The sequence below is a fragment of the Carcharhinus amblyrhynchos genome, chromosome 33 (genome assembly GCF_965287045.1).
Source record: "Carcharhinus amblyrhynchos chromosome 33, sCarAmb.v2.hapA, whole genome shotgun sequence".
Taxonomy (NCBI): Eukaryota; Metazoa; Chordata; class Chondrichthyes; order Carcharhiniformes; family Carcharhinidae; genus Carcharhinus; species Carcharhinus amblyrhynchos.
Genome location: NC_137356.1, coordinates 11,237,030 through 11,249,675, shown reverse-complemented (window position 1 = coordinate 11,249,675; position 12,646 = coordinate 11,237,030). Strand labels below are relative to the sequence as shown.

General features: G+C 45.0%; 1 protein-coding gene across 9 annotated transcripts in view; it reads right to left on the bottom strand.

Annotated features, from left to right (window-relative positions):
- Window positions 1-12,646, bottom strand: part of dock6 (dedicator of cytokinesis 6) — a 209,916-nt gene that overhangs the window by 14,093 nt on the left and 183,177 nt on the right. For 5 of the 9 annotated variants that reach the window (XM_080216640.1, XM_080216633.1, XM_080216634.1 and 2 more), the window contains 3 exons: window positions 11,825-11,839; window positions 5,612-5,737; window positions 4,428-4,517 (listed from right to left, as the gene is read on the bottom strand). In XM_080216640.1, coding sequence (XP_080072766.1) covers window positions 4,428-4,517; window positions 5,612-5,737; window positions 11,825-11,839 — 231 coding nt within the window. Of the gene's footprint in view, window positions 1-4,427; window positions 4,518-5,611; window positions 5,747-11,824; window positions 11,840-12,646 lie in introns of all 9 variants that reach the window. The other 4 variants (XM_080216635.1, XM_080216641.1, XM_080216637.1 and 1 more) reach the window with 2 other exon arrangements.

The following is a 12,646-nucleotide window of genomic DNA, read 5'->3' as shown; positions in this document are numbered from 1 at the left end:
GGTACAGAGATCCACAATCTCAATATCCTATTTAGAAAAATGTTTCTCCTGCTCTCGGTTCTAAATCTCTTTTATGTAATAGCATCCCTGCAGTGCATAAAGAGGCCGTTCGGCCTATCAGGTCTGTGCTGACTCTCTGAAAGAGCATCAGACCCAGGCCCTACCTTCTGCCCTAACCCCATAACCCACGCACTTATCATGAGTAATGCATCTAGCCTACACACCTTTGGGCTAAGGAACAATTTACCATGGCCAATCCACCTAACCTACACATTGTTGGACTAAAGGACAATTTACCATGGCCAATCTACGTAACTTATGTATATTTGGACACTAAGGGACAATTTAGTGTGGCCAATCCACCTAACCTCTGTATTTTTGGACATTTTAATGTTGCATCTATTTCTCTTTCCTCAGGGCCTCTCAACACAACTGTTCTTATCTACTTCCTATTCCTTCATTAATTTTGAACACCTCTATCAAACTAACCTGTTGCTTTTTAATAAAGACCTGCTCAATTTTTCAGATCTTTTTGTACTTATTTTTTCCAATATTTTTTATTACCGCTAACATTCTTCCTACCTATAATGTGCTGTGGGTAAGGTTTTGTATATGGCTCCATTGTTGGGGACACTTAGCTCTGCATCACAAGGTTCTGGGTTCAAGTTCGACTCCAGGCCTTGGGCATAAAACTAAAATCAAGGCTGACATATCAGTGCAGCACCAAATGGGTGCTGCTCTATCAGGAGTACTATCTTTTGGATGAAACTTTAAACTGAGGCCCATCTGCCTTCTTGGATGTATGTGAAAAATCCCATGGCACCATTGTGAAGGACAGCAGTGTCCTTGCCAATATTTATCCTTCAGTTGACGTCACAATAAATAATATACTACCTAGTCATTACCACATGGTTGTTTGTGGGGGCTTGCTGCATACAAATTGACTGGAAAGTTTCCTATGTTACAACAATGAGCTACTTCTTGAAGTGTAGCCAATGACTGTCAAGTGCTCTGAAGGGTCTGGTGGTATGTTCTTCCTATTGTTTAAATCCCAACCCAGCTGCCAGGACTCCCAACTAAGGTTTTATACAAGTTTGTATACAATCTTGAGTTCTCCACCTTGCACAGTATTCCATTAGTACACCTTTTAAATTCACCTTTGAGTTGCCACCTTTGATATTCTGCAAGCTTGAACCCTCAGATCCCTCTTCCACATTCCAAGGCCTTTTCCCCATTCAAAGTACAAGCACTTTTCTGCCAAATGTACATCAGTTCACATTGACTGATAATGAATTCCACCATGTTATTAGCTTCCTTTAAACCTCAGCATGATAAATTGTTTCTCAATTTAGTATCTTCCCTCTAACTCTATGTCCAAGTCACTGATGTGCACCATGAATAGAAGTAGCCAAAGAATAGAACCTTTTTGGGCACTTCCAACTACTTGGTGACTGTTCTTAACTCCAATTTTCATCTCTCATCAGTTAAAACAGTTTAAACGCACTTTGTTAACCTTTCCCTGCTTCCAAACCTCTTAATCTCCTCTGATAGTTTCCTGTCAAAGGCCGCTTCCAGTACGCTACACCCAGCATATCCATCACAGCCTAAAGGACTACCAGACAAGCCATGCATGATTTCTCTTTCTGAAATCTGTGTGGGTTGCGTCTAATTATTTTCCCTTCATCTGGATATTTAGTCATTTTAATTAAAGAGTTCTACATTTTCCTTACCACAGATGTTAAGCAAACTGTAATTACTTAGGATAGCTGTCCCCCCTTTTCAAAAATGACCACTCCCCTGTCCTATGTCCTATTTTCACCCTTGTCTGAAATATATTTTCCACAGCCTCTGATATTTCTCCCACAATTTCCTTTAGGCCGTATTGCACAAAAGCCTGGCACGTCATGTTCCTCCAGTTTAATTAACTTCTCTCATGCTGACCATCGATTTAACATCTCACTTTTAACCAACTTATCATTTACATAATAGTTTGTGATATTCAATAGTATCACTGACTATTTTTGTTCGTCTTCTGTTAATTTTGCTTCCTCAAGCAGAGGCGGTGGCCTAATGGTATTATCATTAGACTATTAATCTAGAAACCCAGCTAACGTTCTGGGACCCAGGTTTGAATCCCGCCACAGAAGATGGTGGAATTTGAATTCAATAAAAGATTTCTGGAATCATGAATCTACTGATGACCATGAAACCATTGTCAATTGTTGGAAAAACCCGATCTGGTTCATTAATGTCTTTTAGGGAAGAAAATCTGCTGTCCTTACCTGGTCTGGCCTACTTGTGACTCCAGAGCCACAGCAACGTGATTGACTCTTAACTGCCCTTGGGCAACCAGGGATGGACAATAAATGCTGGCCAGCCAGCGATGCCCATATTCCATAAATGAATAAAAAAAGTTTTTTTAAATTAGTGTCACAAGTAGTCTTACATTAAAAATGAAGTTACTGTGAAAAATCCCCTAGTCGCCACACTCTGGTGCCTTTTCGGGTACACCGAGGGAGAATTTAGCAGGCCAATCAACCACTTCAATGGGCAGAGAATTCCACAGATTCACCACCCTTTGAGTGAAGAAGTTCCTCCTCAACTCCGTTCTAAAACTGACTCCCCCCCCGCCAACATTTTGAGGCTGTGCCCTCTAGTTCTGTTTTCCTTTCTAAGCAGAAAGAATCTCTCTATCTCTATCCTATCTAGCCCCTTCATTACCTTGTAAGTCTCTATAAGATCCCCCCTCAGCCTTCTGAACTCCAACGAGTACAGGCCCAGTCTATTTAATCTCTGCTCATAAGCTAGCCCCCTCATCTCCAGTATCAGCCTGGTGAACCTTCTCTGTACTCCCTCTAAAGCCAATATATCCTTAAGCAAATAAGGGGACCAAAACTGCACACAGTACTCCAGTTGCGGCCTCACCAGTGCCTTGTACAGTTGCAGCAAGACCTCCCTGCTTTTATATTCTATCCCCCTCGCGATAAAGGCCAACATTCCATTCGCCTTCTTGATCACCTGCTGCAACTGCAGACTGAGTTTTTACGATTCGTGCACAAGGACCCCCAGGTCCCTCTGCACAGTAGCATGCTGCAGCTTTTCACCCTTTAAATATTATTTCTACCAAAGTGGATAACCTCACATTTGCTAATGTTATACTCTATCTGCCAGGTCCTCGCCCACTCACTCAGCCTATCCACATCTCTGTGCAGACTTTCCGTGTCCTCCATGCAATTCGCTTTTCCACTCATCTTCGTGTCATCAGCAAATTTTGTTCTCCTACACCGTGGGAGCAAACTGGAACACCTGTAGGCAACTCACGCAGACACTGGGAGAACATGCAGACTCTGCACCGACAGTGACCCAAGCTGGGAATCGAACCCGGGTCCCTGGTGCTGTAAGGCAGCAGTGCTAACCACTGTGCCACTGAACTACCCAAATGTGTTAAATTTCTAGCCATAAATAATACAAAAAACCAATGCAATTCTTGGATGTGCACATCAGCGCAAGGGCTGCCCCTTTAGAATGACTGCACAAAGGATACACCAACATTATAGAAAGCAGAGAGCTTTGGCAATGCATTGGCGTTTCAATTCTGGATCATGGATCCTAATGTGGCTTAGACTGATGTGATGCAAGTCTATTCTGTAAGGATCTATGGTGAAATGAGCTTGAGTAATCTTAACTCTGATCCCAGTGGGTGCGCATCCACCGCACTAGACTCTGCCGACTTAGGGATCAAATGAGCATTTTCGTTCAAAGAGGTCACAAATGGTGGACACGAGAAGTTTCAGTTTGGTTCAGTGTGCAGGAAGACTTTAGTGTTTGGAACAAAGGCACACTGTTTAATCTGAGCAAAGGGCATTTCCCGGTTGCATCAGACGTAGGTATATATACCAAATGGAGCAGCTGAAGGCGGCACCACCTCACTTGACCATCAGAATGAAGGCACACAATGGTTTGGGGTGATCATGTAGAGGTCTATATAATAATGAGGGGCACAGATCAGCTAGATAGTCAACATCTTTTCCCAAAGGTAGGAGAGCATAGGTTTAAGGCGAGAGGGAAAGCGATGCAAATGGATCCAGAGGGGCAATTTTTTTCACTCAGAGAGTGGTGAGTGTCTGGAATGGGCTGCCAAAGGTAGTAATAGAGGCGAGTATAATTTTGTCTTTTAGAAAGTATTTAGACAGTTATATGGGTAAGATGGGTATAGAGGATATGGGCCAAATGCTGGCAATTGGGACTAGCTTAGTGGTAAAAATTGGGCATCATGGACAAGTTGAGCCGTAGGGCCTGTTTCCATGCTGGAAACCTCCATGAGTCTAAATGTTGTGCACTGCAGGACTGAACTGAGTGCACAGTATTACATCAGTTAGACAGGTTTCAATGGTGAGTATCCTTCAGCGTTGTGGGATTGCCATTACCTTGTTCGGGTCCAGTTTAGCTTTGTCAACCGGATTGGAATCTTTAATAATCTCAGCAGTCTCTTCACCAAACTGGTCATGGTAGAATTCCTGCCACAAAGCAGAACAGTATGATTTAGGGACAGCATTGTACAGAATCCCTGTTAAACCAGTCAGCAAGCTTCCTGATGTGGCTGTTATACGTCCATCACTGTGTTATCTGCAGCAGTGTCTACGCTTCTTTACAATCTATGAGCTGTTGTGTCCTGTCATTGGTGATCATCAGCCCTGGGCTTCCCTGCACAAATGCTGAGTCACAGTGCCATTAAGTCATGTCAAACGTACACACAATATTCATTGAAGGTACTACAGTTAACATTTTAAAGTCCCAGAGTCACATGGCTGTTCGAATCCGACAGTGCAAAAGGAGGCCATTCAGCCCATCGAGTCTGCACCGACCACAATCCCACCCAGGCCCTATCCCAATAACCCCATGTATTTACTCAAGCTAGTCCCCCTGACACTAAAGTATGATTTAGCATGGCCAATCCACCTAACCTGCACATTTTTGGATTGTGGGAGGAAACCCACGCAGGCACAGGGAGAACGCGCAGACTCTGCTCAGACAGCAACCCAAGCTGAGAATCAAACCCAGGTCCCTGGCGCTGTGAGGCAACTGTGGTGATGATGATACAGGTGACACAGTCAGGATACTGTCTTGTATTGAGGAAGAACAGCCATCTGATAACTAGCAGCCACCATTGTTTGTCAATCACTGTGCCGCCCATCAGAATTAGATGTCAGTTTCATCTCAGTGGGCGGCACTTTTACGCCTGAGCTAGAAGGTCATGAATTCAAATCTCACACTGGAGGGGAGCACAAAATCTAGGCCAATACTCAGTGCTGAGGGAGTGCTGCGTTATGATAGTGTTTTCCTTTGGAATCAGAAGTGAAACTAAGGCCCTGCGAGGAGAATGATAAATATCCTACAAAACCCATCTGAAGAGGAGTTATCGCTGATGTCTTGGCTAATATTTATTCCTTAACCAACATTAATGAACATTATTGCACGCAAATTGGCTGCCACATTTCCTATATTACAACAGTGACAACACTTGCAAAGTACTTCACTGACTGCTGCACTTTGGCAGGTGGTGGACACATCCATGAAGCTTCTTGAAGCAAGGTTTACCAGATTTTCTCACCTCGAGTCGGTATGAAATCTCTGCTAGCTTGGTGATCGAGGGTTCCTTGTAAACAAACTCCTGCTCATCCAAGTCTCCAAATTTACAACCATAGAAACCCACTCGGAAGTAAGTCCCAAACATTCTCTTTGAGGCCTGTGCAACATGGAGAGGGCAGATCGTTAACAAACAGAGCAGTGATTTGCCCAATCCACTCCCTCCTCTCCACTCCCTCAGTCTGTTTTTCAAACGTAGCATTTAAATAAAGTGCCCATTGGTTGGTCAGACGGTCTGGTAAGGGCTAAGGACTGCAGCTTCATAGAATCCCTACAGTGCAGTAGGTAGTCATTCAGCCCGTGGAATCTGCAGCATTCACAATCCCACCCAGGGCCCATAACCTCCTGCATTTGCCCTAGCTAGTCTCCCTGACACTAAGGTATTTAGCATGGCCAATGCACCTAACCCGCCAATCTTTGGACTGTGGGAGGAAACCGGAGCAACCGGAGGAAACTCATGCAGACGCGTGGAGAATGTGCAGACTCCACACAGACAGTGACCCAAGCTGGAAATCGAACCTGGGTCCCTGGTGTTGTGAGGCATCTGCTTACCTTTTAAGGGTTTTGTCTTGCTAGCCAGGAGCTATTGTTGGAAGACAAATATTGCTTTATTTCCCCTTCCTTTTTAAGGTTCCTTAACTTAACTGTTGTCCAACTAATACTTTTACCTGCTGGGGTCACAAATAAGTCCTCTTTAGAAGGGTACACTCTTCTACATCTTAAAGCTCCCACACCAGCCCCCAAGTCTCTTCAAACTGCGTAGAATTGTGTTACCGATGTGGCCAGACTGAAACTGGCTAAGCACCTTTCAGTTCCTCTGCCAGTCCGAATTGGATCACTCATTTCACACTCCATTTGCCTTCCAGAAAATAAGTGGCTACAACTGCCAGGAAACAGTCAAAGGTGTGCCAGTACCCCATGCTATTAATCAAGAATATCACGCAACCTGGTGATTTCAGAGCACATCCAGAAAATGCACAGAAATGGTTTTAATTCCATTAACCCTCCACAGAAGAAAGGGAAATCTAGTCACTGGGTAGAAAGCAAATGGTAAAGTGTTAGGCCAGATTAAAACTGTGATATTAGTAGAGAGACTGGTAGGGTGCAGCGAGACGAGCAAGACTGGGAAATAAAGGCCCAGATAATCACAGAATCCCTACAGTGCAGAAGGAAGCCATTTGGCCCATCGAGCATGCACCAACAACAAACTCATCCAGGCCCATCCCCATAATCCCACACAGTTATCCTGTTAACTTCCCTGATACTAAGGGAGAATTTAGCATGGCCAATCCACCTAACCTGCACATCTTTGGATATCAAGGGGCAAATTAGCATGGCCAATCCACCTAACCCACACAATTTGGGGCACTAAGGACAATTCAGCCAACCCACCTCACCCCCGCATCTTTGGATTGTGGGAGAAAACCAGAGCATCTGGATGAAACCCATGCAGACATGAGGAGAATGTGCAAACTCCACAATGACAGTGACCCGAGGCCAGAACGGAACCTGGGTCCCTCGTGCTGTGAAGCAGCAGGGCTAACCAATGCACCACTCTAATCTCAATAGCCAGGACTTTATTTGAATAATTTTGGGTCAACTCCCAGCCAATAACCAGCCTGACTGGCTGCTGACCAGTGGGCAGGAATAATGTGTAGCAACAGGAAGCAATTACTAAGAAATCTTGGGGACAGTTCCCCTGCAGTCAGCTTGGGTGGGGAAGACTGATGTCATGTTCTAGGGAAGCAGAGGAATTTAAAACGGCAGCCTTAATGTCATGACTGCAGCAATGATGTGGAGACGTCTGCATTAGACTAGGGTGGGCATAGTAAGAAGTCTCACAACACCAGGTTAAAGACCAACAGGTTTATTTGGAATCATGAGCATTCAGAGTGCTGCTCCTTCGCCAGATGAGTGGATGAAGGAGCAGCGCTCTGAAAGCTCGTGATTCCAGATAAACCTGTTGGACTTTAACCTGTTGTTGTGAGACTTCTTACTCTGACTGCAGCAACACTGGTAATGGGTCATTCTGTGCCCTAATTTTTGATCAATTTTTGTTCTTGACAAGGCAAGGAGCTTTGTGGTGAGGAATGGAACTGAATTTCAATACTAAGTGCAAGGTTGGCTTGGGATGGGGGAAGGTTTCCTTTATACTACCTGATGAATGAAACTTGACCCTGCTTCGCATCTCTGGCTTCACCAATGCATTATTTTCCGATTTCACACTTGAACGGGCTCCTGTGCTGGATGGTGGGTGACACTCACTTAGTTCCAGACACTGCTACAGACTTAGTTTACATCGTAGGGCCAACTTACAAAGGAAAGGGGCAATGTTCATTACATCAGCCTGCATGGGATTCAAACCTAGGTCCCAGAACTGAGCGGCCGCTATTCAATACATCGTGGTGCCCTTCCCTCCCCAAATTCCCTGAATTCTACTTGATCAAAAATTGACAAGTTGTTTGCACAGATTCCCACTCAGATAGTAGACCTTCAGAGGACATTTGGAAAGTTGGAGAAATGTCAGAGAATTGGAACTTGAAGCAAGAGGCGATTGATTGAATGTCAGAACCATTTAGCGACAGTTATCAGTTCATTATAAGCAATTCTTGATACAAATTACAAAATCACTTTAAATTAAGAAAAAAGCAACTTACCGCAGGGAGGCATGAGGGGACAGTGTGATCAGCAGCAAGTGGAATAAAGGAGAGAGCACAGAGAGAATCATCAACTGATAGACTTTAAACCAATCAGCTTTATATGTACAGATGGCCTCCTGTGGCACCAAGGTGCAAGTGCTGCTGCCAGAATGGTAAGTCTGGGACGATCAACGCCATAATGATAATACCTACTGCTTTTCATATTTCATTTTGTTTCATTTCCCTCTCCATCTCAAAGGATACCACTGCCCCAGTTTAATTTACAAGGCGTCAGCTGACCAGATAAACAGGTCCCTACTGAACATTGAGACAGGGAGAAAGAATAGAGCCAACGTTTCGAGTCTGGATGACCCTTTCGTCAGAGCTCGGACGCAAGATCATCCAGACTTGAAGCATTGGGTCTATTCTCTCTCCACTTAGGCTGTCAGACCTGCTGAGATCTTCCAGCATTTTCTATTTTTGTTTCAGATCCCAGTGCCTGCTGTATTTTGTGTTTATCTTAGTAAACAGGAATCGTCCCCGACAGTTTGAGAAGAGCAAGAAGGCAGACGTCACTCTTCCAAGCTTGGATTGCGTTCACTGGCAGCAGCAAGTTCACCACAGGGTTTGTCACAGGGGAAACCTGCCCACCCGTCCACAAATCCCCCCATACACACACACACACACACACCCTGCACCTCTCCCCCCACCAATAACAAATGTGAGACACAATTTTGGTTGAGGAGCTGTCACACGTTATGGTCAGTAGAACACAGTATATGCTGCCCAGTTATGTCACAAAGCACAAACATCTTCCCCCTCCCTCCTACTCTTCCCTCCTAAACCCATCCCCACTCCTCCCCCTACACCTTCCACCTCTCCACCCCAAGGGTTCTGAACCAACTCTGCGTGAGATAATCACAGACTACAGCCCAAAGCTGGAGGGGCAAGTGGTCTCGTGGTGTCAAGTGGGTTCAATGCCGCAGTGAGGCTCTCCCGTCTGACAGTTCACTCCAGTCACTAATGCAACTTCTGCATTTACATTTAATGTTCTGACATTCCAGGGAGAAGGAGGTTACCAAGGCAAGGGCTGCTATGACAAAACTCCACTGCCACAAGACACCACGGTGAAATTACTTCACTCACACCTATCACATTTTAAACATGTCTACTACGTTCCTAGTATATATTCGTAACTAAGTGAAAAACACACACAAAAAATTCTAAACAATGCCTTTAAAAAATCATTCAGCATCCCTGACTACATGGCCCATGAGCTCAACAGGAGCCATTTTTTAAAATCAGGAAATAAATTTTCCAGCAGCCTCTATACCAGTACTGGGAACAGTGACTTCATTACAGCGCCCAGCATTCTGCCTCCTCCACACTGTCATAACACCCGCTGACTCGCCTTCATATACCATCACTTCCTGCAGGCAGTGCACACACCACACCTGGATGGACGCAAGCTAGTTATGGTGCTTTGTGACCCAAGGGCTTATCTGCCCACAGTCCCACACAGCCACAATCAAGCAGCAACCCTTTCCAACACATCTCGTAGTTGGTTTGGATCCAGAAGAACGTTATTCCATGTTGTGAATCAATCAGGAATTCAATTTCCACCCAGCCTCCCCGGCCCCCAGCATTATTTTGATGCATGTCGAAATTTGATCTAACGTTTCTACGCAGGTTTTCAGAAACATGGGAAAGGAGCAACCCGCACGCTGTCTGCCCCGTCCCATCCCACCCCCCGCCGAGTCGATGGGAGGGAGCCAGCAGATGTGTTATCAGGTACGCTGCAAACACAAGCAGCAATGGCTGTGTGAGCCGCAAGATAGGCAGAGCTTGATGGCAATTATTGGATTATAACATGACTTGAATGTCAGTGTTATGAATGATGTGGTCACGCTGGGAAACAACAGTCAGTCAGTCGGCAAAACAGGGTGACCATGGAACTGTCAGCCAATGTGATATTAACTTAAAGCACTCTTCAGGCAGCCCTCTGGATTTAGCAGTTCACTAAAGAACACTGAGGCACTTGCTAGGAACCCTGAATGGAAGTTCTTTTTCCCTGGCGAAAAAACACCTTTGTCCAGATAATTTAAACATTGAGATTCCCCCCAAAGGCCAGGAATTACCCCACCATAACCGATCCTCAAAAACCTGAGCATCACATTAACTTCATTGCACTGCTAATGTAAACCTTTATTGTGACTAATAAACAAACTTGACTTTACTTAATTTATCCTAGCTACCCTTCCAAGTCTGAGGCACAGAGGAGTGCCTGATGTAAATGTCTTTGACACACCAGCAATACTGCTCTTGGGTCAGGACTGTGCAGGGGAACATCCTTTCTCATTCTCAAAGCTACCTCCAATGAAGGCAGGTAAAACTTATCCATCTGGAGAATGCCAACATCTCAGGGTAAGTGTTCTGTCTCTTTGGGTAGTGTTCCAGTCTTCTGTTTCAACACCAACTCATGTGTCTCCTAGTCACACACTAAAGATTGGTATTGAGAAATACCAAATGCCCAGAAGTGTAAAGTCGTTGCATTATATAGGCCAGAAGCTCGCTGGTTAGAAAACCTAATCTGTGTGGAGTTAACTAACCCGCACTGGGATTTCATTAGGGGGCTGTAGAATTGGCCGTAGCTGCTCCTCAGAATACACACAGGGCTTTGAATCTTGCTCCCTAAGTGGAGGCGATGGCCTAGTGTTATTATCGCCAGACTATTAATCCAGAAACTCAGCTAATGTTCTGGGGACCCGGGTTCAAATCCTGGGCATGGCAGGTGGTGGAATTTGAATTCAATAAAAAATATCTGGAATTAAGAACCTACTGATGACCATGAAACCACTGTCGGAAAAACCCATCTGGTTCACTAATATTCCTTTAGGGAAGGAAATCTGTCGTCCTTACTGGTCTGACCTACGTGTGATTCCAGAGCCACAGAAATGTGGTTGATTCTCAACTACCCTCTAAGGGCAACTAGGAATTGGCGAATAAATGCTGGCCCAACCAGAGACACTCATGTCTCACAAATGAATTTTTAAAAAAAATCTACGTGCATGTAGATGGCAGATCAGGAGAGCATCAGGCTGGGTTTGTGCAGCCCACAGTATTTTGCTGACACTCATTGTCTAGGCAACATCAGGGAAGACTGGAAATGCTTAGCAATAGGGACTGAACATCAACAATAAGTCAGCATGATGTCAGGAAATTTAGTAACATCTTTTAAAATAGCAAGTGGAGTGAGCTGAGCAGCCTGCCTGCTGACCTCAACCAGGAAATGGTGTAATATGAAGAAAGCACAGAGACAGGAGAAAATCATTGAAAATACTAAGCTTTCATTCCCCGCTCCCACCCGAGACAATCCGATGGCTGCCTGAAGCAACTTCTGAAATCTGCACTGGGAGTTAGTTAGAACAGGAGATATTGCCCAGTTCTAGTGTACATCATCTCCTCACGTGACATAGCCATGGCATGCAAGAATATCATTGTACGAACAATCCAATCCACACTGAATGCATGCAGCCTACCTCCCAGCCAGAACTCTGCACATGGACAGAGAGGGTGAAGGGGAGAGATAAAGCAAGAGAGACAAAATTCACCGGTCAATGAACACTGGAACAGGAGTTAACACAGTATCTGGAGGAACAGAGCGCATTCATTATGATGCTGCATTTCAGAGCCATCTAAAATCTGTGATCAAGGGGATGGTTTAGAAGGGTGTTCTGCTCCTGAGAAACTGAAAGCATACATCAGTGTTACAACATAGAATCTCCACAGTGCAGAAGGAGGCCATTCAGCCCATCGAGTCAGCACTAACCACAATCCCACACAGGCCCTATCTCCAAAACCCTACTATTTGCCTTACTAACCTCCTGAGACAAGGCGCAATTTAGCATGGCCAATAAACCTAATCCATCCAACATGTGTCAGACATGGCTATGAGTATATAAACCAGCACAATGAGGAAGTAACTGTGAGAAGGATATGTCCCAGTCATTGGGCGGCATGGTGACACAGTGGATAGCACTGCTGCCTCACAGCGCCAGGAGTGCAGGTTTAATTCCCGGCTTGAGTCACCATCTGTGTGGAGTTTGCACATTTTCCTGTGTCAGAGTGGGTTTCCTTCCAAAGATGTGCGGATTAGGTGGACTGGCCATGCCAAACTGCCCCTTAGTGTCAGGGGGACTAGCTAGAGTAAGTAGATGGGGTTACAGGAACAGGGCCTGGGTGGGATTGTGGTTGGTGCAGACTCAATGGGCCAAATTCTGCACTGTAGGATTTAATGGTTCAATGTTGCAGTAAGGGATTTACATTAACCAATACGGAAAGGGATATATAGTTGGTGTGAC